At 44.7% G+C, this 21,429-nt stretch overlaps 1 protein-coding gene across 1 annotated transcript in view; it reads right to left on the reverse strand.

Moving 5' to 3' along the window:
* Window positions 1–1,221: 1,221 nt before the first annotated feature.
* The window catches only part of CREB3L2 (cAMP responsive element binding protein 3 like 2), a 127,781-nt gene continuing 107,573 nt past the window's right edge, over window positions 1,222–21,429 (reverse strand). The window contains exons 9-12 of the mRNA XM_025379324.1: window positions 11,667–11,766; window positions 11,259–11,385; window positions 8,656–8,872; window positions 1,222–6,805 (exon numbers count right to left, since the gene is read on the reverse strand). Of these exons, the coding sequence (XP_025235109.1) occupies window positions 6,730–6,805; window positions 8,656–8,872; window positions 11,259–11,385; window positions 11,667–11,766 (520 nt within the window). The 3' untranslated portion in view covers window positions 1,222–6,729. The remainder of the gene's footprint in view (window positions 6,806–8,655; window positions 8,873–11,258; window positions 11,386–11,666; window positions 11,767–21,429) is intronic.

A 21,429-nucleotide genomic window follows, 5' to 3' on the forward strand; every position in this document is an offset into this window, starting at 1 on the left:
GGGTACACAGGCTTTGGATTGGCTAGTTTGAGTAATTTCAGTAGGCTGCAGGGTTAGAGACTGGCTCTAGTTGTCTGGTACCTGGCCCTAGGGTACCTAGGGCAGTGGGAGGGTGGCCCAGAGTATGAGAGGCCATAGAGGAGGTGGCTGGGCTATGGACTCCAGGTTGGTTTGTATATGAAAGGCATGCTCCTAAGCTAGGAATGGGCTAGCCCTGGCAGGGGCGGTCCCTCCAGGGTCAGCAAGGCCCTAGATGTTAAAGCATTAGAAATTCAGAAAATGGAAAGGCATGATTAACACAGAACATTCTCAAATCAGTGAGTATTTGCCCTCTCCACACACCACTGAAAAGATATCAGCATATTGGGGGGTGGGGGGGCTTCAGAAAAAGGCTCCCCATAAAAGAAAGAGTAGGGTATGATAATCAAAGCCTCTGAAGGGAAAGGCCCCCTTGTGTGACAACGGAAAGTCAAGGTGCTCTGGTGAGGACAAGATAGAGCAGATCAATGTACCCTCAAGGCCAGGGCAGGGTTGGGCATGCTGCTAAGGAAAAAAAAACACACAAAAGAAACAAACAAAAAAATCCCACATTTTGTTTTGTTTTTCCAAGTGAGCACAGTCCCTGGCCTTAGTTTCTAACATCCCAAGTCAGTCTGAGACTAAACGAAGCCCCCAGTCTCTGAGTGAAGAAAGCTACATTTGGATCCAGACATTGTAATGGAATGAAAATTACTCTGCTTGAGTGCATTGACCTTTATCAACCATTTCATCAGAATTTCTGGAGCATGAATCTGTTAGACCTCCTCTGCAACTGTTCGTAGGAAGAAGGATCATTCCTTTCTGGCTCAAGTCCAAAGGATCTTTCTCAAGCAACCAGAGATGGGGAAAGCAAAATCAAATCCACAGACAGTTGAAATCTAGTTAGGGAATGGTTAGAGGAGACAACAAAAATAACAGTCAGGCTGTAGAAGTTGCTAGAGGATACTGTTTTTCTTCCCGTGGCTGCCTGAAAAAAACAATTACATTCGCAATATTCCTCCAACTAAGGCTTGGATTCAGTCCTATATAACATACCGATTGCTGGTTTGAGGCTCTTCTTTCAGGCCAAGTAGATATCCAGGAAAGAATGGTTCGTTCGGCACACATACACAAATCCATGCTCATAAAAAAAAAAAAATGCTTTTCAAAATAGTACCAAGATTGTAAAGACTGGGCAACATCTTACTATTTAAGAAAAAATATTTATTTGCAAGAAATGGAAATACAAAAGCATAACAATTTCAATTTATTTTTTCCCCCAAACTAAGTACAAGTGTCCTACAAAGCTTTTTTTTTTTTTTTTTTTTGGTATTTACTTAGCTATAATAAAGAATAAAAAGTCATTTAAAAAACGCGATAGGACAGATAACAGACTCACAACCTATTTAGATTTAAACACTGCTGGTCTACGTAACCTGTTACAAAAAAGAGCAAAACCTAACTGTCAGCATAGACATTAAAGCTCACCGTTGATTATCGCCCAGGGTCTGCTCAGCATTGTTTAAAAAGGGTCACTCACAGTTTTGTCAAAGAGTGCCGGTGTTCTCCATGAACTCAGAAAGTGTTTTATCCGAAAAGGTGATTTTCTAAGTAGTGTAAGCCATGGGTACATGGTGCAAAAAGTTCATGTTCTCACTCAGCTGGTGAGCAAAGGATGGGAGCAGAGAACAGAGCTAAAACCCCTGGTTTTCCTTTCCCCAGATGTAAAGCCTGCTAGCTGGAACTCACAGAAGATTGGAACAAAAAGGTAGGAGATGGACACCTGGGGGGCTGCTCCAGCATGAAGGGAAGCAATGAGCATTGCACAGCAGGGCCATTGCAGGGGACAGGTGCTATAATTCCTGCCCAGAGAACTTGAAAGCTTACAGTGTGATAACAGGAAGGAATCGGCTCAGCTAGTCCGGAAATTGTTGCATTTCCCATATTACTTAGTTCTTTATTCATCCTGTGGTAAAGAGTCACCCTTGTTTTCTGTATCTATAAAACTGAAAGACTTAACACTTACTTAGCATAGCTCCCAACACCTTAGTAAATGCTCAAGAAATATTATTTCCCTTCCTTCTAGAAACCAAGACTAAATAAAACATTCCTGAATTTTATGTTGTCCAAAGTAACAAAACAAAACAACACCGAGTTTTTTCCTGTGCTGAGTACCGACCCTTTGACCACAAAGGCATGGAACATTAATCTTCAAATGGGCCAGGTTCCTTTGCCCTGAGAACTGTTCCGCTGTGAGGATTTATAATACCTATAATCCTGGCTGGTTGTTTTTCTGATGTGATTGCACTCCTGCAAACTGGGATTTTCCTAATGGATGTAACCCTATTTCTTTTCTCCTGATGTGCAAATCTGATAGTGGCTCACTTTTAGGAAACCACTTTTCAGCCTTTGGAAAAAATTCTTTCCCCCACACCCACCTCAATCTAGTAATGGAAGAATATATACAAAATCTCCCAGCGACGAGGGATTCCTCAGTCATCCTGGATTTACATATAAGGCACATTTAAGGCACAAATGAACATGTAAGGGAGGAATGTGAGTGTGTGTGTGTCAGAGAGAGAAGGAGGGAGAGAGAAGCATAGGCATTTGGGTGTTTTGAATAACTACTATTAATGTTTCCTCAATCCCTTCTATTCCCTGATATTCCCCAGGGCCTCAGGCAACACTCTTCCTTATGAAACTGAAAAGGCTTAGGAGTAACTGAATGAATGAATGAATGAATGAATGAATGAATGAATGAAACATCTAAGACTTGTCTCCGGATCCTTCACAGCCCCCACATCACCACCACTTACTCCCTCCTGTAACTGCTCTCCCAGTGGGGCCTATCCTAGCATGTGTCTACGGACAGCCTCAGTTGAAGGTGGCCAAACAAAATGACTCTCAAGAGGGCACTACCTGCCCACGGCTTCACAGGTCCAGCCAGCCCAGCAAGCAGAAGTGCTGGTGTCTTTAACCCAGGTTTCTTAAAGACTGGCTTTAACAGAACCAACTGTAGTGACTTGGGGCAGATGAAGGGGAGGATGAAGGTCTTCTCGTGCATCCCTGCCCTCTCTGTGTTGGCAAGGTCAGCATGAATGGGTCATTATTCAACTGGGGGTGGGATGTCTCCATTTCTGGACTGGGCTCAAATTCACACCTTGTATGACATGTGTGCAGAGGAGCTGGCCTGGAGAGGCCTCTGATTCTGCCCCTGTGCTTTTGCTGGGTCTGAGGACGTGGGAGGGAGGAGTCATAAAATGTTGGAAAACAATTTTAATAAAACACTTGTGAAAAAATGCTGGACATTGACTCACTGCCAGAATAAAGAAGAGCCAATTCAACATCCCAACTTTATGGGCACGTAAGATTCACAAGCTGAACTGAGAGATTTAGGAAGAAAAAAAAAACATGGTAATTATAGGGGGTTTGTGAATAAGTTGAACTAAAAGCTGCTTTCACAATCTACAAATCAGGCCTCCAAATCAAAATCATTTATATTAACCAAAAGGTTATCTAATTTTGCCCATATTGGTGTCAAATCTCATCCCCACTCCCTGCCAAAAAAGAGCAACCTAGTTCAGCTGTCGGATTTTTATATAACACTCTCTTTATGTGAGCTAGACTCCAGAGTCCTCACACTTCACAGAAATTCTTTCTTAAAACTGGCACTGCAGCCTTTCATTTACAATATCCCTTTTTAAGTGCAAAGTCGAGAGCTGCGAAAAGAACCACACTGGGGGGTCTGGGTTACGCAGGTCTTATCCAGTGAAAAATTAGTTCTCTGAATCTTTGCAAGACAGCTCTTTCACTGGTGCAATCTAAGAAAGGGAAATGGGAAACCTGTTTACATGATGAAAAATATAATTAAGAGATTTACTCTTTATGGCTTATGGTCGCTCTGACAGACTCGTATTTCTCAAAACTTACATTCAGGAGCCAATGTCTGCCACTGTTTGAAATCTTTAGAGCTAATCATAAGTTAATGACTCGTCTAAGAGGCCACTTGATGGGGAAAACAAATCCACTGATATTCTGGTCTTAATTCCTGAACAGAAAATGCGCACACATCCATTAATTATTTGGAACCAATCTGGCGCTATACAACTCTTCTGTGTCCTCTTGACCCCATTGTGTCCTCCTAAAGGGACAATTGTTAGTTCCTTTAACTCACTCAAGCAAGGAGTGGAGGGCAGAGGTTTATCTAAAAGAGCAGTGATGTTGGTTCTTGGAGCCCCCTTAAAAGGGCCATCTGAGCTCTCTGGCTAATGTCCCATGTTTCTACATAGATTCCGTTTTGGAAGGACAGTTTCCCAGAGAAAGAGTCCTGCTGTTTGGAGGTTTAGAGAGAGTGATGTCAAGCAAGGGTAGGTAAGGGAGAAAATAAAATCCTCAAAGCGCTAAGGACAGGGGCTAGAAGTTTCCTTTACCTTCTCCCTCCTCATTCAGAGGAGCATGTTTTCTACTCTACGTCCGGGAGCCTTGAAAACCCACTCTGGTTCAGTTGCAGCAGGTACATGAGCTGGCTCATTCTCTCACTTCTGCTCTTAAATTTGAAACCTTTCCTTCCTCATTGCCCAAATCTACTTAAGTAAATCTTATCTTTTTGCCTTCTTTGGGCCCTATAGGCTGCCTATGCCTGATAATGACCTGACAGTTTAAAAGAGAGGGATGGGTCAGTGGAGGCCCATGGCTACCAGACACTAGCCAGGCCCAACAGGATCTGGGCTGCAGACAGTGGAGCAGAGAGAAGCAGAAGCAGAACCTGCTAGCAACCCTCCTCCTGCACAGCCCAGACAGTCTCCACCCTGGCTAATGTGAGGGACAACAAGAACCCTCCAGACAACAGGGCTGCCAGGACTACAGGGGCCCAGTCCAGCTTCCACTCACAGTGAGAAGATGAACTTGGCAGCGTTCCAGGCTGGAACCCTCTCCAGCATAGCAGAGAGAGGGGAATCACTCACAGAGAGCCCCAAATGGGCCTAGACAGACAAGGCAGGGCCCCGCTTATGAGATACGATGACAAATGTTAATAACATCAAATCCTGTACCTGATATGGAATGGAAGCCAGGTTGTGGGCTTAATCCCTCTAAGTACAGGCTCCAATAACAATGCAGATGACGTGTGTGTGGTAGAGGGGAGAGAGAGAGAGAGAAGGGGGGAGAGAGAGAGAGAGCGAGTGAGAGAGAGAGAGAAGCCAAAACCAAAGGCATTTCAGCTGCTCCTAAAAATAAAATACAAACTCTATGCATATTTCTTACACAAAATCTTTCCTAAGCTGGGAAAAAAACACTTGAGGGTCTTCTACATTATACAATAAAAAGGCAATTTCCATTTCTTATTTGTATGAAAGAGGAAAGATTTTTTTAAACTACAAAAGTTACTTTTAATCATAAAAAAAAAAAAAAAAAACTAAAAGTAGGTTGGGGGTTACGTTGTATCTCTTTGGGCGAGCTGCAAAGTAGCCAAACCTGACTATCAAAGGTAAGAATGTGGATACACAAATGTCACCCACCCCACCGTGCTTTGTGGAGACAGGGGACGAGGAGGACAAAGTGGAAGTGTGGAAGGAGGAGGGGGCCAGGCAGGTGTGGAAAGACAAGCCAGCAAGGCTGTCTGAAAAGTCTGTTGTCAGGAACAGGGCTTCCCTTCTCTGTCACGAAAACAGGATAGAAAAAGCTTGTGGCCAGGGAGCCCCGGGCCTGAGCGAGGCATTGTGCCATCTCTCGCTCTGAGCTCATCCTAGAGGCAGACATATACATGCCTAAGGGAACTTCTTTTTCAATGGTTATTATTCCAGTTAAAAGAAAAAAAAAAAAAAAAGGAAAGGAAACAAAACATTGTCTGGAAAGACAGGGGATCCCAGAGCCTAAGGTGCCCTCCTCGCTCTGAAGGCTAGCAGAAAACTTGGCTAGCTTGAAAGGAGGCACTGATCTCTTCAGTGTGGTTGCTAGCAGGAAGCCTCAGCAAGCTAATAAATACTATTTACAAGTGGGGAGGAGAAGCCGGGGAGGCAGAACTATGGATGTGTGGGGAACCAGGTTGTGGGATGTCCTAAAAGCGACAAGATGGGGCAGGTTTGCCTGGAGTAGAAAAGCCTGATCCCCTCAGGCATTGCACTTGCGGCCTGAGAATATGAACGGGAGCCCTCGTCTGCCAGTGCTGGTGCAGGAGACGATCCAGCGAGGGCTCCCAGAGGGCAGAGTGGGTGGAGGGCTGCCATCGGGTGCGTTCACACGGGAGACCCCAGTGCGAGCAAGGGAGGACAGGGGTCAGTGCTTTGCCAAATACCAACAGGCATCATGGCATTTTTGTGGCCAGAGTCTGGGGTCTTGACTGAACAAGAGCCATCTCGTCTCCAAAGCGGGAGCGGATCACACCTCACAGGTGCACATTAGGCAGTATCTTTTTGGCACTGTTGGTGGAAACAAGCCTGCTTGTCCCACCTCCAGCCCCTAAAATAATTTCCTATGGCAGTAAGAGAAAGGAAGGGAGGGATGCAGGCTTCCTTCTGCACAGGAGGGGCATGGACCAGGGGGAGATGCTCTCTCACTGCAGGGGAAGTCCCAGGCTGGCCTCCCATCTGAAGCCACTAATGCTTGCCCATGTCTTCATGAAGATCCGGTGGCAAAGAGGAAAAGCTGATGACAAAGGTGGTTTGGGGATGTAAAAGTAGAGTTAAGGGAAAGGACGGGGTGCAGGCAGCCTCTTTAGAAAGTGGTGTTCACTCTTCTGTCGAGTTCTACAACTTTTAGTGTTTCATTTCCCTCCAGTTTGGCGCTGACCCTGTGAAGGCATTAAAAGGAAAAAGAAGTATTAGTCACCAGCTGTTAGCTACAATTCTCATGCTTTGTAGTGTGATGCAATCATTCAGGGGTTGTAACTTGGTGAGATGGCCTGGGCATGTTTCTTGTCCTCTTCTCTCCTAGTAGCAATTCTCTATTTCCAAAGTCCCCTGCTACCAGCCTCTCCACTGGTCCACATTCTTACCTTTATCCCCACCCAAGGCATCCCAGTCCTACTAAGGATAAGCATGGTGGCTTGATAATCACCTGTTATGAGATGCATTAAATTATTCTAGTTACTTAGGATGTTTAGCCCTATGCTAAACTCAGGGAAGGAGAAAATAAAATAAGAGCTGATCCTTGGCCTAGAAGAGTTAATAATCCAGACAAAGATTTTTAACAATGAGCTAATTTGAAATAATAATAAATCCATAACAGAAAATCAATACATTATTAAACTGTGTAACAACATGGAAAATCTGTAGGCATTCAGAGGAGTGCGAGGAGGCTCTGTTATCTAGGAGACATCACAAAACAAATGGGATTTGAACGGGGCCTTGAACAGCTTAGCTAAGAGGAGAGAAACTGTGTCCAGAGCCAAGTAAGAAGGCAGTTGGGTCTTCTAGAGAGCCCAGCGGTGGCTACATTGGGAAGTTTCTCTATGGTGGGAATAATAATGATGCCTTACCACCTGGGATAGCTAAAAGGATTTGTATGATACTGTTAGCCCTCATCCAAAAATCTAAAATCTAAAATTCTCCAAAATCTAGACATTTTTGAGCACTGACATGATGCTCAAAGGAAATGCTCACTGAAGCATTTTGGATTTTTGGATCAGGGATGCTTAACTGTTAAGTATAATGCAAATATTCCAAAATCTGAAATCTGCAACACTGCTGGTCCCAGGCATTTCAGAGAAGGGATACTCAACCTGCCTCACATCTGTAAAGTGCTTAAAATAGTAAGTGCTAGTAAATGTTAAATATGTATGTATAATGTACACACATAAAAGTACTTAATTGTAAACCATCCCCTGCTGAATTAAGGGATGAAAGCTGAAGAATCTGAAACAAAATATTTCACATTTACATTGGAATGGCCTCATTTCTGGGAAGCACAGGAGCAGAGTTCAGCTAAATCACCAACCATGCCACACGTAACCAGGAGCCCAGGGACCTCCCCTACCACAATAACAATACCTTGTCGTCGCATAAGCCTTTATGTTTACAAAGGGATTTTTCCCAGAAACTACCTAAGAGAAACAACTCATGTAGAATTGGAGCCAAATAGAGGTTGTTTTCAATATGGAAATGCATGCCTAGCGCCTCTTAAATGGTACCTCAACATACATTTATAAGTATAAAACTATAATAGCTATAGCTTTAACACATGTATATTTACATATAAATCATAAACATATATTGACTTATAGCCCAATATATATCTACTCCCTAGTTGAAGCCACGGAACATGTCTTAAAGTTGGATTTGCACAGTAAACACATTGTGGTTACCTGGGCTGTGCATTCACTTGTGTGGCTTGGAAGGGAGGATGGAGACAGTGGGGGAAGGGATTCAAGCCCTTCCCCCACTTCTTGACGCCATCACGCCAGCTACCCACTGATGCAGCAGACATAGGGGAGCTCATGCTGGGTTTTTCCCCCATCTCTACTCAGGGCAGCTGTTGGCCAGCAACAGACTCTCTGCAGTCCCAGGTCCCGGAAATAGGTCCTGAGAGAGCTGAGGGACTGAACCAGGCCTATGGAGAGTCTTGACCTCACATTCCAGGTTGGTGACTCATAACCCACCATCAGTGCACTAGAGGAGTTGGCTCTGTGTCTCTATGACTCACAGGTGCTGCTGCAGCTCCAAGAGCACTGACTTCTCCAGGCTGGTCTCATTCGAGATAATGAAATGGGGAAGATCCACATCCGGCCTGGACTCCAGCGTTGACACCCTGAGCAGGGAGGAACCTCTGTCCCAGCCCCCCAGCTCCCCAGCCGAGCCTGGGCTGGACGGCTCTTCTGGGGGAGAATGTTCCTCATAGATCAGCAGGTTCCTGGATCTCACTGAGGACAGAGCAGAGTAACAAGGCATTAGCAAAAGACCACAGGGGTCCAACACATCTCCTCACACCAGGTACTCAGGGCTGGTGGCAGATGACAACGTGTGGGTTCTTGTTGCTCAGAACTATGGGTGCCAACAGGATTTGGCTTTCTCTAAAGACTTTAGAGCTTTGGAGTTTGTGCGTTGAAAAATTATACCAATTATACGGTACTGGAAGAACAATAGAAAAGCAAATAAACACAAGGCAAACTACCACCCCCACTGCTTTGAAAATATAAAACTCGCCTCCTTACCAGCCATAACCATCTAGGGAACATGATTCGTGGAGAATGGGAATGGAATACTTGCAGATGTCCAGACCCAGCTAAAAGAAGAAGCATCCCCAGTGAGTAGGTCTGGCAGGGGGATGAGGTACAGGGCATTTCATCGAGAAAGTGAAGAGGAGACACAAAGCCAAAGCCATACATCAAAGGACAGACAATCTCCTTTGTTTTGTAGGACAGTCACACAGCTAGATGGCTCTGTAGCAATTTTCCACGACATAGAAACTATGCTTCCAATTAAATTTACAGAGATAGTTCCTTAGGGGGAAAAATTCCCAACAGGCCACTGAAATTATTTAATTGGAATGCCAGCACTTCTGTCATACCTGGCAGAGATGCACCTGCCTGGTGAAGGCCACAGATGTTTCAAAATGGCAAAATTTTCCCTATCCCAAATATAATACAGTAGTCCCTTATCCATGGGGTATACGTTTCAAGAACCCCAGTGGATGGTTGAAACCGAAGATAGAACTGAACCCTATGTATATGGTATAAGGTATATATTACAGGAAAAACCATATCGGGTTTATATATGGGCATATAGCATATAGGGTTTATATGCCTTTTCCTATACATATGTACCTATGATAAAGTTTGATTTAGAAATTAGGCCCAGTAAGCAATTAACAACAATAATAATAAAATAGAACAACTCTAACCATATCTTCCAATAAAAGTTACATGAATGTGGCCTCTCTCTCTCAAAATTTCTTATTGGGGTGTAGTCAGCTATTTTCACATAACTGCAGGTATTTTCATTGACTGCAGGTAATGTTTCTTATTGTAGTGTATTCAGCTATTTTAAGGGAACTGCAGGTATTTTTATTGGCTGCAGGTAGCGTTTCTTATTATAGTGTATTCAGCTATTTTAAGGGAACTGCAGGTATGTTCACTGGCTACAGATAACTGAAACCTTAGAATGTAAAACCTCCTAACCCCACGCTTCTTCCTATAGGTGTATGTGTGAATTTGTGTGTGTATTCCTTACTCACCATCCCTTTATTTCTAGATGACAACACCACACGCTTCTTATCTGACACCTGGGTCCCCAAATTCTCTAGATCTTGGGCCTAAGGTTTTGTAAGGCAGGCTGATTATTTTTGTTTGAGATGGAGTCTTGCTCTGTCGCCCAGGCTGGAGTGTAGTGGTGCAATCTCTGCTCACTGCAACCTCCGTCTCTCGGGTTCAAGTGATTCTCCTTCCTCAGCCTCCCAAGCAGCTGGGACTATAGGTGCGTGTGCCACCACGCCCAGTTAATTTTTGTATTTTTAGTAGAGATGGGGTTTCAGCATATTGGTCAGGTCGGTCTTGAACTCCTGACCTTGCTGATTCTTTTTTTTTTAGATGGAGTCTCGCTCTGTCATCCAGGCTGGAGTGCAGTGGTGCGATCTTGGCTCACTGAAAGCTCTACCTCCCAGGTTCACACCATTCTCCTGCCTCAGCCTCCCCAGTAGCTGGGACTACAGGCACCCACCACCATGCCCGGCTAATTTTTTGTATTTTTTAATAGAGACAGGGTTTCACCATGTTAGCTAGGATGGTCTTGATCTCCTGACCTCATGATCTTCCCGCCTCAGCCTCCCAAAGTGTTGGGATTACAGGCGTGAGCCACCACGCCTGGCCCTGACCTTGCTGATTCTTTAACTTCACTTTACAAGCCCTTACTATATACATTACATTACTTATCCAATCCCACTCAGTGGAGGCAGAAACACAGCAGTTCTCTTAAAATGTCACAGAAAGCGACAGACTCTGTCCCTCATCTACTTCCCTCTCCCTTATCAGAACTCAAAAATTAGATGTCAGAATGGATCAGGGAGCACAGTCTAGAACAGTAGTTTGCAAACTGTGCTCTGTCCAGCTCTAGAAAATTCCCAGTGATGCCTCAGTCCAGCGGATGAGGGGCCCCAGGGGAACCCCCACTTGCTTCTTCTAAGGGAGAAGCTCCACTTTTACCACTTTTTAAACATTGAACTTTCACAGAAGATTCCTTTTGGAAGGCTGAGAAACCCAGCTCCAGGGAAATAAAACAAGACCCCGCCCAAGTTGCCACGTGCTGTCTTACCCACGGAGGCTGTGTAGGGCTCCTGCAGGGAATGCTGGCTGGGCAGAGCCATCTTGGTGGCAGAAGGATAGGGCCCGTAGCCTTGAAAGAAGCTGCCGAATGCAACAGCAAAGCACAGCACCACAACCTGTGGGGAGAGAGAGAACACGAGGGGCTGCGGACTCCAGGCCCTGGACAGCACAGCTTTATACCCTGGGAGAGCCAGGGACACAGACGCTCCTCTTCAGGCTGGTGGACTGCACCCACGGGTAACATCACCGGAATGCCTCGCCGAGGAACAGCCTCGGAGTGGAGTTCCTCCGTGTGGTTTCTCCTGCTGCACAGCACTTGGCCTTGGTAAGCAGAGGGAGAGGGGAGACAGGGGCCAGGCCAGGGGCGGCCACGGCACCACCCTGCTGGGAAGCTCACCATGAGGCAGGTGCCAGTCTGCGTGCCGGCTAACTTGCAGGTTCGAGAAACCTTGCCCATCACCAAAGTCTGAAGCTTCTGGAGTTGCTGAAGGAGAGTCCTGCCAATGATAACAAAAGCCGTGAGGGGAGTCTGACAGAGAAGAGATGCTTTTTGATCTCCCCATGTGACCCAGAAAGGTCGCCGTGGCTTCATGCCTGCATTTCAACAGAGCCCCAAGGGACAGTTTCCTCTGGAAGAAGACACGAACACCAGTGCCTTCTAGCACTGTTGTCACAGAGCTCACTGGGGCTCAGAATCAGCCTTCACACTTGAAGGTCCTGTCCTTGCACTGCCCTGAGTTAGAAGTAGCTGCCTCCACATTACCCCTGACAGGCTGTGGCTTGTTTCTCAGCGATTGAGAACAAAGGAAAAGGAACACTCTGATTGGATGGTGGCTGAAGTCTGAATGGTTGTGTCTCTCCTAAATCCCTATGCTGAAACCCAGTCCCCTGTGTGATGGTATTAGGACACAGCACCTTTGGGAGATGATTAAGTTATAAGTGGAGGCCTCATTGATGGGATTTGTGCCCTTATAAGGAGCTGAAAAGACTAGAGTGCTTCCCTTCCACTATGAGAGGACACAGCAAGAAGCTGCCTCCTGTGAACCAGAAAGCAGGCCCTCACCCAACACTGAATCTCCCAACACTTTTATCTTGGACTTCCTAGCCTCCAGAACTGTAAGAGATCAATTTCTGTTGTTTATAAGTGACCTCGTTTATGATATTTTGTTATAGCAACCTGAACAGACTAAGAAAATGTTGACTAAAAGAAGAACTCATTTAACCAAGAGATGAGAAACATTGACAAAAACATAAAAAAGGGACAAAGGCAAAGAGAAGGAAAAATAAAAAATGACCAGCAGAGAATAACAGAAGGAGTGGCCAGGGGTGGGGGGCTGTAATTGGAAATGCCAACTGACAGTAAGAGGCATTCAGAGGCAGGTTGGAAGAGAGAGAGAAAGGAGAGGAAAAACAAGCACAGCTCTATTTAGGGCAGAGAGGCAAACAGCCACCTGCAGCTCAAGCCTATGGTTCTTAAAGGCTCACAGCAACTCCAGAGTCAGAAAAGAAGCCAACATATGAAAGAACAGAGATGCCTGCTCAACTGGACCCTCATGCCCAGAGCCAGGGGTCTTTAAAACCATCCTTTGAAACAGACTCTAGCCTTTCTCCAGGAAAAAGACAAGAGAGCAAGAGTAGGAAAAAAAAAAAAAAAAAAAAGGAGACATTTTATCCCTAAAATTGGACAACTGTGCCTCTCCTTAAAAGGCAAAGTTTGAGGGATAAGAACAGTCTTATATACTCTGCTCTGTGTGACATCAGCACACAGAAAGAGCAGATGGTAAAATTCTTTGCAAATTCTGAACACTGCAAGGCGTAGAAAAGGATCTGACAACACACCCTCCTGAGTTACAGCACCCGGGATGAGTTCCGTGTGAGTGGTGTAAAGAGTTGAAGCTCCTCCTTACCCTCATCCCCCACCCCCAAACCCAGTGCATATGGCAAAGTGGAAAGATATGATGAGCAGATGCTCTCTCTTGGGTCTCAAGGATTTTCAGAAAATGCATGCTGTGATGTAACAATGTTAGACAGCCACATAAGTTCATTGGAAAACATCATCAAATCATTTATTCACAGAACACTGTGGGCTTTCACAGATAACTTGCTTCTCATCACAGTCTACCCCCGAATAGCATTCAGGTGCTAGAAGGACAAGCAGATTTTTCCTGGGCTTGCATCTTCGCCCCCAGCTAGTACCAATGAAACAAGTTCTCCCAATTCAAGCAAATTAAGGACAGGTTGGCCCCAAGAATGGTTTTGCTTTCAGCAGTTCAAATGGCTAGTGGTAGTGGGTGAATTGGAGCAACCCTCAGCACACGGAGTAGAAGCTTTCTGGACTCAAAACGCCTTTGCGGGACAGGCGCTGTGGCTCACGCTTGTAATCCCAGCACTTTGGGAGGCCGAAGTTGGCCAGATCACGAGGTCAGGAGTTCGAGACCAGCCTGGCCAACATAGTGAAACCCCATCTCTACTAAAAATACAAAAAATTAGCTGGGCATGGTGGCAGGCATCTATAATCCCAGTTACTCGGAAAGCTGAGGCAGAATCACTTGAACTCAGGAGGCAGAGGCTGTAGTGAGCTGGGATTGCATCATTGCACTCCAGCCCAGGCAACAGTGCGAGACTCCATCTCCAAAAAAACACAAAAAAAACACTCCTATACGGTACCATCTACATGACATTTTTCCCAGGTATAGTGATTTTAATTTAAGCAACAAAAAGATCAGTCATTCTATGAGTTAATATCACTAAATTAAGTTCTATTTAATGTGAAGATTTTTTTTGTACTTAATCGTACATTTTTGTTTGTTTCTGATTATATAGAAGTATGACTGAATGTAGTTTAGACCTGGTTTATATTTAAATGTATTCAGGTACAATTTTTGTTTCTTTTTTTTTTTTTTTTCTGGAGATAAAGTCTTGCTCTGTCACACAGGCTGAAGTGCAGCGGAGTGATCACAGCTCACTGCAGCCTCAACCTCATGGGCTCTAGCAATCCTCCTGCCTCAGCCTCCTGAGTAGCCGGGAGGGAATACAGGCATGAGTCATCATGCCCAGCTAAGTTTTTGTATTTTTTATTTTTTGTAGAGACAGGTCTCACTTTGTTGCCCAGCTCGTCTGGAACTTCTGAGCTCAAAAGATCCTCTCACCCCTGCCTCCCAAAGTGCTGGAATTACAGGCACGAGCCACTTGCGCCCAGCACCATTTTCTTTACAAGCATTTTGTATGTTTACTTAATGCTGAGAAATACTCAACAGCATAATTACTTTAAATTCTACTTAAAGAAAGTTTGAGCTAAATGGTTCTACGATGCAGCACCTTTCCTTCTTCATGAAGCGTTTCTCTGTTCTCCCAGGACTTCCCCAGAAAATTCCCTTTCTACCCAACAGCACAGCTGCCTTTTCCTTCTGCACAGCCACTTCCCGAGTGTGCATTCATTCTCACAGTGAGATTTCACTGGCCGGAGCATATATTTGACCGTCGACCACCTGTAATGCCAGCCCCAAAGCCCTTGCTGGGTGCTCCCTGCTGATATCTCTTCAAGTCCTTGGGCAAATTTACAGGTAAGCCCACAGATAAGACCACACGGCACAAACCCTGTCCTCTTACTGCTGACCACTCTCCATCGTAGGAGCGGGTCTCTCCTTCCCGCTAAGCTATGAAAAGCGATCTCCTGTTCCGCTGGCCTGCTCAAGAGCTCCTTCTTTAAGAGATGGCTGTCACTTTTCCTGGCACCTCAGTTTTCCACTGGGCACTCCTGCTGCCCGTAAGCTGGTGGCCTCAAGGTGCTGAAGTTTAGCTATGCTCTGGGCATGAGTGGGTTAACGTTTCTCCATCCAGGCTTCAGTCAGTACCTTTCCAGATGGTACCAAAGCACGTTACTTTTGCTCTAAAGTCTTAAGCTGTTCTGAAAGGGGAAGGACCACTCCATTTTTTACCAACAATCCTTATTGACCTGCGGCCAGCCCATACTTCCTCCCTATCCATCCCCTACCCCTTGCCTGGTCCTTATAGCTTTAAAAAAAATCCACACAATACTTGGAATCAGTCCTGCCTTCCAATTTCTGGTTGAGATCTCTGGGCCTGGTACCCCTTCCCCTAGGAAGAATAGTCTCCCAGGAGGCTCCCCAGTGCCTCCTGAAAACAGACTTGCGGCAGGCCAGATATATCCAAAGCCCCCTGAAAGAGTATCTTAGGCTCAAATTGGAATCCCCCTTTTCCCAGTTACAGGTGTGAAGTGCTACAAGTTGGGAAGAAGGACCCTTTAAGAAGGGCTGGAGAGAGCAGGGAGGGCTGGTGTTTCCTGACTGCACAGCACTTTGGTTGGCATTCACGGGCATTTGCAGACACATCCTTTCCCAACTCCAGATGATTATATTCTGAATCCACTGCAAATGAAAATGGTTGTTTAATAGTCCCTGATTTCTAACAGTTTATAATCTAACTCTTTAAGATGAGCAAACATGTAGTTTAAAATACACATTTTTAGTGCGAAATGTTGGTGGAAAGCGCGACAGTGACTAATAACGTACTGTTTGCCATTGCTTCTCCTACTGGTGCTGGAGAAAGTAAACGGAACTGATGGTGGAAATGACAACATGCGCAAGGCCCCGTCAATCAGCAACACTGAGGCATTTCATGCAGTGTTGGATTTTGGATTCAACCAAAATCCAAACAGACTTCGATGATCCAATAAAGTTTGGGAAATTCATACACATCCATACAACAGAAACACTCCTTTTCATCATAAAAAAGAAAATGAACAATGACAGAGTACTGAGTGCCTACTACTTGAGTTCCAGGAACTACATACACTAAAATATTAAATAATCATCTCAAAGTCACGTAACTAATAAGTAGAGGACCTAAGATGTAAACCAAAACCTATCTGACCCCATAGCTTGTGTTCATTCCAACATGGCACAGCATGGTACCCTAATCAATAACCTACTCAAATTAATAATAAAGCATATCTTAGTTAAGTAGATTTTTCTTAACTCCAGTGACATTATATTGACACCAGCCCAACTGGAAGATATGTCCACCATTAAATATGAAAATATTACTATTAAAGGAGACTAAGCCTTAGATGGAAGAGCCACAATAAAACCCATTCCAATGGCAAGAAGATATATACTAACAAAATTTCAGTAACAACGACACAGAACCCATCAAGGCAAATGACTATTGTGTGGTATTTTCTCTGGGTACACCAAAGATAAAATGCAGATAATAGATAAAAGAATCAAGGGTACTCCTTGCCTAGTTAAGGTGTCAGGAAGACAAGCCTGGGCTTGGAAAAATGGAAAATATAAAACCTGTCCCTCTGTCAAGCACCAAAAAAGCTGATGAGATGGCTTTAGAATTGCTAAGCTGATGCATATATATCAAAACAGGAGGATTGGCTCTAAAGCAAAGACACCTGAGTTTCAATCAGAGGACAACAGATATGTGCCTTTAATCAAGTTAAGTTCTAAGCTTAGGCAGCTACTCAGATGAATTCCCTTGACCACATCAGCTAATGGAATCATGAGAGTATGCCCCCTCCCAGGGTAACTCCAGGTTTGCTGAAGCAGATACATCTTTGAAGGGTGCTTGCTGTCTCTTTTCATTGATGACAGAGGCGGCCAGCCCTTTTTATGGGAAAGCCTGTGACCTCATAACTGATATGTTGGTTTGAGATGATGTGGCACTTTCTCTGACGTCACTGAAACAGATGTCATTGCTGCGGCAATGGGAGCTTGGATGACAAACCCCACCCTACTTACATGAAGGGCTGGGTGGAGAAAAGGCAGCCAGCAGATGAAATGGAAAAGTTATTTTTAAACTACAGCTATAAAAAGTCAACCGCAGGACAGATCCAATGGTGCCTACGAAGCTCAGTATAAACTTCCTCTTTATTATTGTATTTTAAATCATCAGTGATCATGCCTAATTATGGCCTTAATGAATTCTTGGGCTTCCGGGAACAAAATCTTAATTTAGAGAAAGGAATACTCTTAGCATACGTTTATCTGGGCCAACAGATTTTTCACAACTTGTTAAATTGGAGTGTCCAACACTTGATTGAAAATGTGGATTCTGTCCTGTGGTGAGATGTAAAAATAAACTCAGTGGCTATCCTCATGCAGTTCCTTGCAAAAGAGCAGTCGAAAGCAGCTGCCAGCCTTGCCCAAAATAAACCATCACCCTATATCTTGGGAGGCATCAAAGGAAATGGGGCAAAACATTCAGAAGCATCCAAGAGTGGGAGACACAATCTTACAATAACTGGGAAATGCATCAACAGTCTCGTGTTTTCTTTGTCTTTGGTTTAATTTTGCTTTTTGTGTGTGTTTCCTTATTTACGAAAGAAAGAATGAGAACAGTCATACAGGTATTGAATGTTGGACTTTGAACATTCAGGAACCTAATTTCTCACTGGAGTCAGAAACCAGGACCAGGGGAAAAAAACAAAAAGTGGTGGTTCCCAATTATTTGCTATGTTGGGAGCTTCAACTTAGGCCCTCTCTGTAGACATACTTTCATCAAATCTTGTAACACAGCTTAGAAATGGAACTCTCTGGGAAGTGGTGTGTGCAGGTGCACATATTGTAAACTATTCCCTGGGTATATCACCCACCTTCTAAGATGAAGGAACTTTTTCACAGCCTTATGGAAGCACCTAGAGCAGTAACTTCCAAATTCCAAACCATGAACCATTCGTGAGTTTGTGAAATCAACTGGGTTGTGACTGGTATATGTTTTTAATGAAATGGAATCAAACAGAACACACAGTATCAGAGGGCACTGTATGCCGTAAAGAACTATCGATTTGTGCAGCATTCATATTAGTGAGGTGTATGATGTATACGCACATGTTCGTGTGGTATGTCTGGTGTGCCATTGACACCGCATAAACTAAAATAATTGTACAGTCCAAAAAGCTTGAGTGTCACTTATCTAGAGCATGCAATAAAAAAACAAACAAACAAACAAAACCCACAGAACTTGGCCAGGCATGGTGGCTCATGCCTGTAATCCCAGCACTTTGGGAGGCTGAGGTGAGCGGATCACTTGAGGTCAGGCATTCGAGACCAGCCTGGCCAACATGGCAAAACCCCATCTCTACTAAAATACAAAAATTAGCCAGGCGTGGTGGTGTGTGCCTGTAGTCCCAGCTACCTGGGAGTCTGAGGAACAAGAATCGCTTGAACCCGGAAGGCGGAGGTTGCAGTGGGCCAAGATGATGCCACTGCACTCCAGCCTGAGTGACAGAGTGAGACTCCATCTCAAAAAAAGACAAAACTCAAGCGACGATCAGGTGGCCTAATGATGGAAGAGGTGAGCATCCATGTCCTTCTGAGGCAAAATCCCCCCTGAATCCCTTCCTACCCTGCCTGAGTCACATGTAGAGTTAGTGCCTGGGAGATTCTGAGGTGAGGAGGGCGTGTCCAACAGCTGAAACCTCTACCTCAAAGTCCTGGGATGGATGGCAGGGAGGTGGCTGGATACAATGTTAATAATTACAAGTTCTACACATTTCATAAGGATATTTAAGGAAAATCATGAACAATCTCAAAGACTTTTAAATACTAAAGTGTATCATACACAAAAGACAACCATATCAGCTCAAACTCCTAAACCTTGAGTAAATTCCTATGTTTACGGCCTTTTACTTAAGTTTTGAAGGTTGTTCATGGGGATCTGGCCTAAAAGAAAAAAAAGGGGGTACAAATTTTCTCCTTTTTCTTCCTGTGTTAATTGCTACATTACAAGAGGCTTCTTGATTTTGCAGGAAGCAGAGGGCATTTCTGAAATGCTAAATTACCTACTGACCCAGGAACAAACACTGGCCGAGGAACAAAACCTGAGGCTGTGGAATTTTGAACTTTACACTAAATTACACTAAAACTCCTTTCTCATCTCTCTGGGGAACATAGTTTAGTGCCCAATAATCCTTTGAAGTTTGAAATATTTCCACGTGAAAAGAAAGTTCATACTCTTCGCACAACCAGAAGTTAGAGATAATGGAGAAACGAAAAGTGAATTAAAATCAAGGTAAAAGTGTATAGTAGAGTAACTTGGGTCATTTATCAGTCCTCAAATAGCTTCTCTGTGTGCAGCTGGGGGTGGGTTCAGCCGGTTATTGTCAGTCTAAGAGAGAAGAGATGAACCCACACACAGAAAACCGTAATAGTGTGTAGGGAACAAATACACAAAATTAGTGCAAACAGACACAGCTGTGTGGGCTAAACAAACAGACCAGGAGAGCCAGAATCCAGTCAAAGCCCAGTAAACTTGGCTGGAAAGACCTTTAACAGGAACCATATAGAGATTTTCAAGAACAAGAAAAGTAGAGTTAGAGAGAAAGACTACAGTTAAGAGGAAGATCAAAGAGAAAGATTAAAGAATTCTTATTTCTGATAACAACAGAGATAAATGTCAGGCAAGCATGTCCCTTACTCGTGAGGTCCGAGGAAAGTGTACAAATGAAGTCCCCATGCCACACATCTTAAGGTTTCTCCTTGCCTTACTCCAAGCCAAACAACCCAACACCTGCTCCTTCCGGCTCCCTCTATGGCCAGGTTTGAACTAGAATTCTTGGACTTCTCAGGGCTGCTTGCCAAAATGTGGTAGTATAAGCAGAATTACCCCAGGCCTCAGCCTGCTCCACTCCATTGGAGAGAGACAGTCTCTTGGGTCTTCTTGTGTTCCTATACATTCTGCTGGGGATGCCACGATGGAAAGGCTCTCACTCCTCTTTTATGATGGGCCACCTCTCAAGGTTGTTATGAAGCTGGTAACCTGGACAGATGAGGTAATGTCTCTCTCTGGGCAAGAAGCAGGCTTATTGATTGCTTGCTATAAAAGCAGTGGATTCTCCAAGCTCAGGCTTCCTTAGCTGTGACACAATCCCCACTGAGAGCACAGCATCCACCTGGATCTGTCCTGGCTCCTGGGGGCAAGGAGAACTGATACATATACGCTTATGCTCATACTGCCTGCTGAGCAATAGAGTCCTTTGTCTCTGACCCAGGAATCTCATGTCTTCTACAAATAAGGCTAAATTGAATCCCAGAGCTGACATATTGTGAAGGATGTCATGCACACACCAGCCCTGGTTCAAACTCCATATGCAGCCCTCACAAAGAGCTGTCTCTGTCTAGCCCATTGGCTTCATTGGTGCCCGCTGGTCACCAGGTTTGCCCTTCAGGGAACAGATTTGGGGTAGAAGTCCACATAGGCCCTGGAAATGAGCTAAGACCTTTGGACAGGGAATTCCAAGATCCTAGGTAGTAGGGTAAGTTCTAGAGGGCTAGGGTGAGAACTCCAGATGGATGCATCCCTTTGTTCCTGCCAACTACGCATCCCATGGAGGGGGACATGGCTAAAGGACAGCCAGCACAGGGCCCTCTAGAACACTGAGTCCAAATCAAGGGTCCTTGTGTCTAGGTCTAAAGTTGGCTCTTGCTGGGGCAAGGTCCTTGAAGGAGCAAGAGGCACAGCAGCAAGAGAAACCGAAGTAAGGGCCAGTTCAAAAGTTAAGTGACCAAGTTCTCACCCCCTTCTAGCTCTAAATGTTTAGATGACTTTAACCCCACCAGGCCTCAGTTTCTCCTTCTGTAAAATAAAGTGATTAGCAGTTCAATACAATGATGTCTAAGGTGTATATCAAGTCTAAGCTCCTACAATTCTACAAATCCATGCTCAAGGAGACTGGCTGCAGCTCACAGCCCTAAAGAAGCCTGAGAACAAAATAAGTAATAAATGGAGCAAACTGAGCCACAAACGCCTACAAGTGATGGGCCGGCCAGTGTATGTGCATCACTCGTGCAGAAGAAAACTATACCAGTGGGAAAACATGACAAGATTTCTCAGGGATGAGACCAGGGTGGGGCCATTCAGAGAGCTTGCAGCTTAGAGAGGTGCATTCACTTAGAAAAGCCAGAAGGATTCTCTAGCAGCCACACATGGGCACTGCCCAGACACTGGCAAGTGAAAATGTATTTCTTGATGGAGCACAGGAAGGAGGGCCCCCTGGGAAACCATCTCACTCCCATCTTACACATTTCCTGATAGCATGCAATTAGCGGATCACCTCAGCAAAGGAAGTGTGAAGGTGCTTTCACACTGCTTCAGCTCTGTTCCGAGAGGCTCCCAGAGAAAAACCAAAGAAA

This window comes from Theropithecus gelada, chromosome 3 (genome assembly GCF_003255815.1).
Source record: "Theropithecus gelada isolate Dixy chromosome 3, Tgel_1.0, whole genome shotgun sequence".
NCBI classification, from domain to species: Eukaryota; Metazoa; Chordata; class Mammalia; order Primates; family Cercopithecidae; genus Theropithecus; species Theropithecus gelada.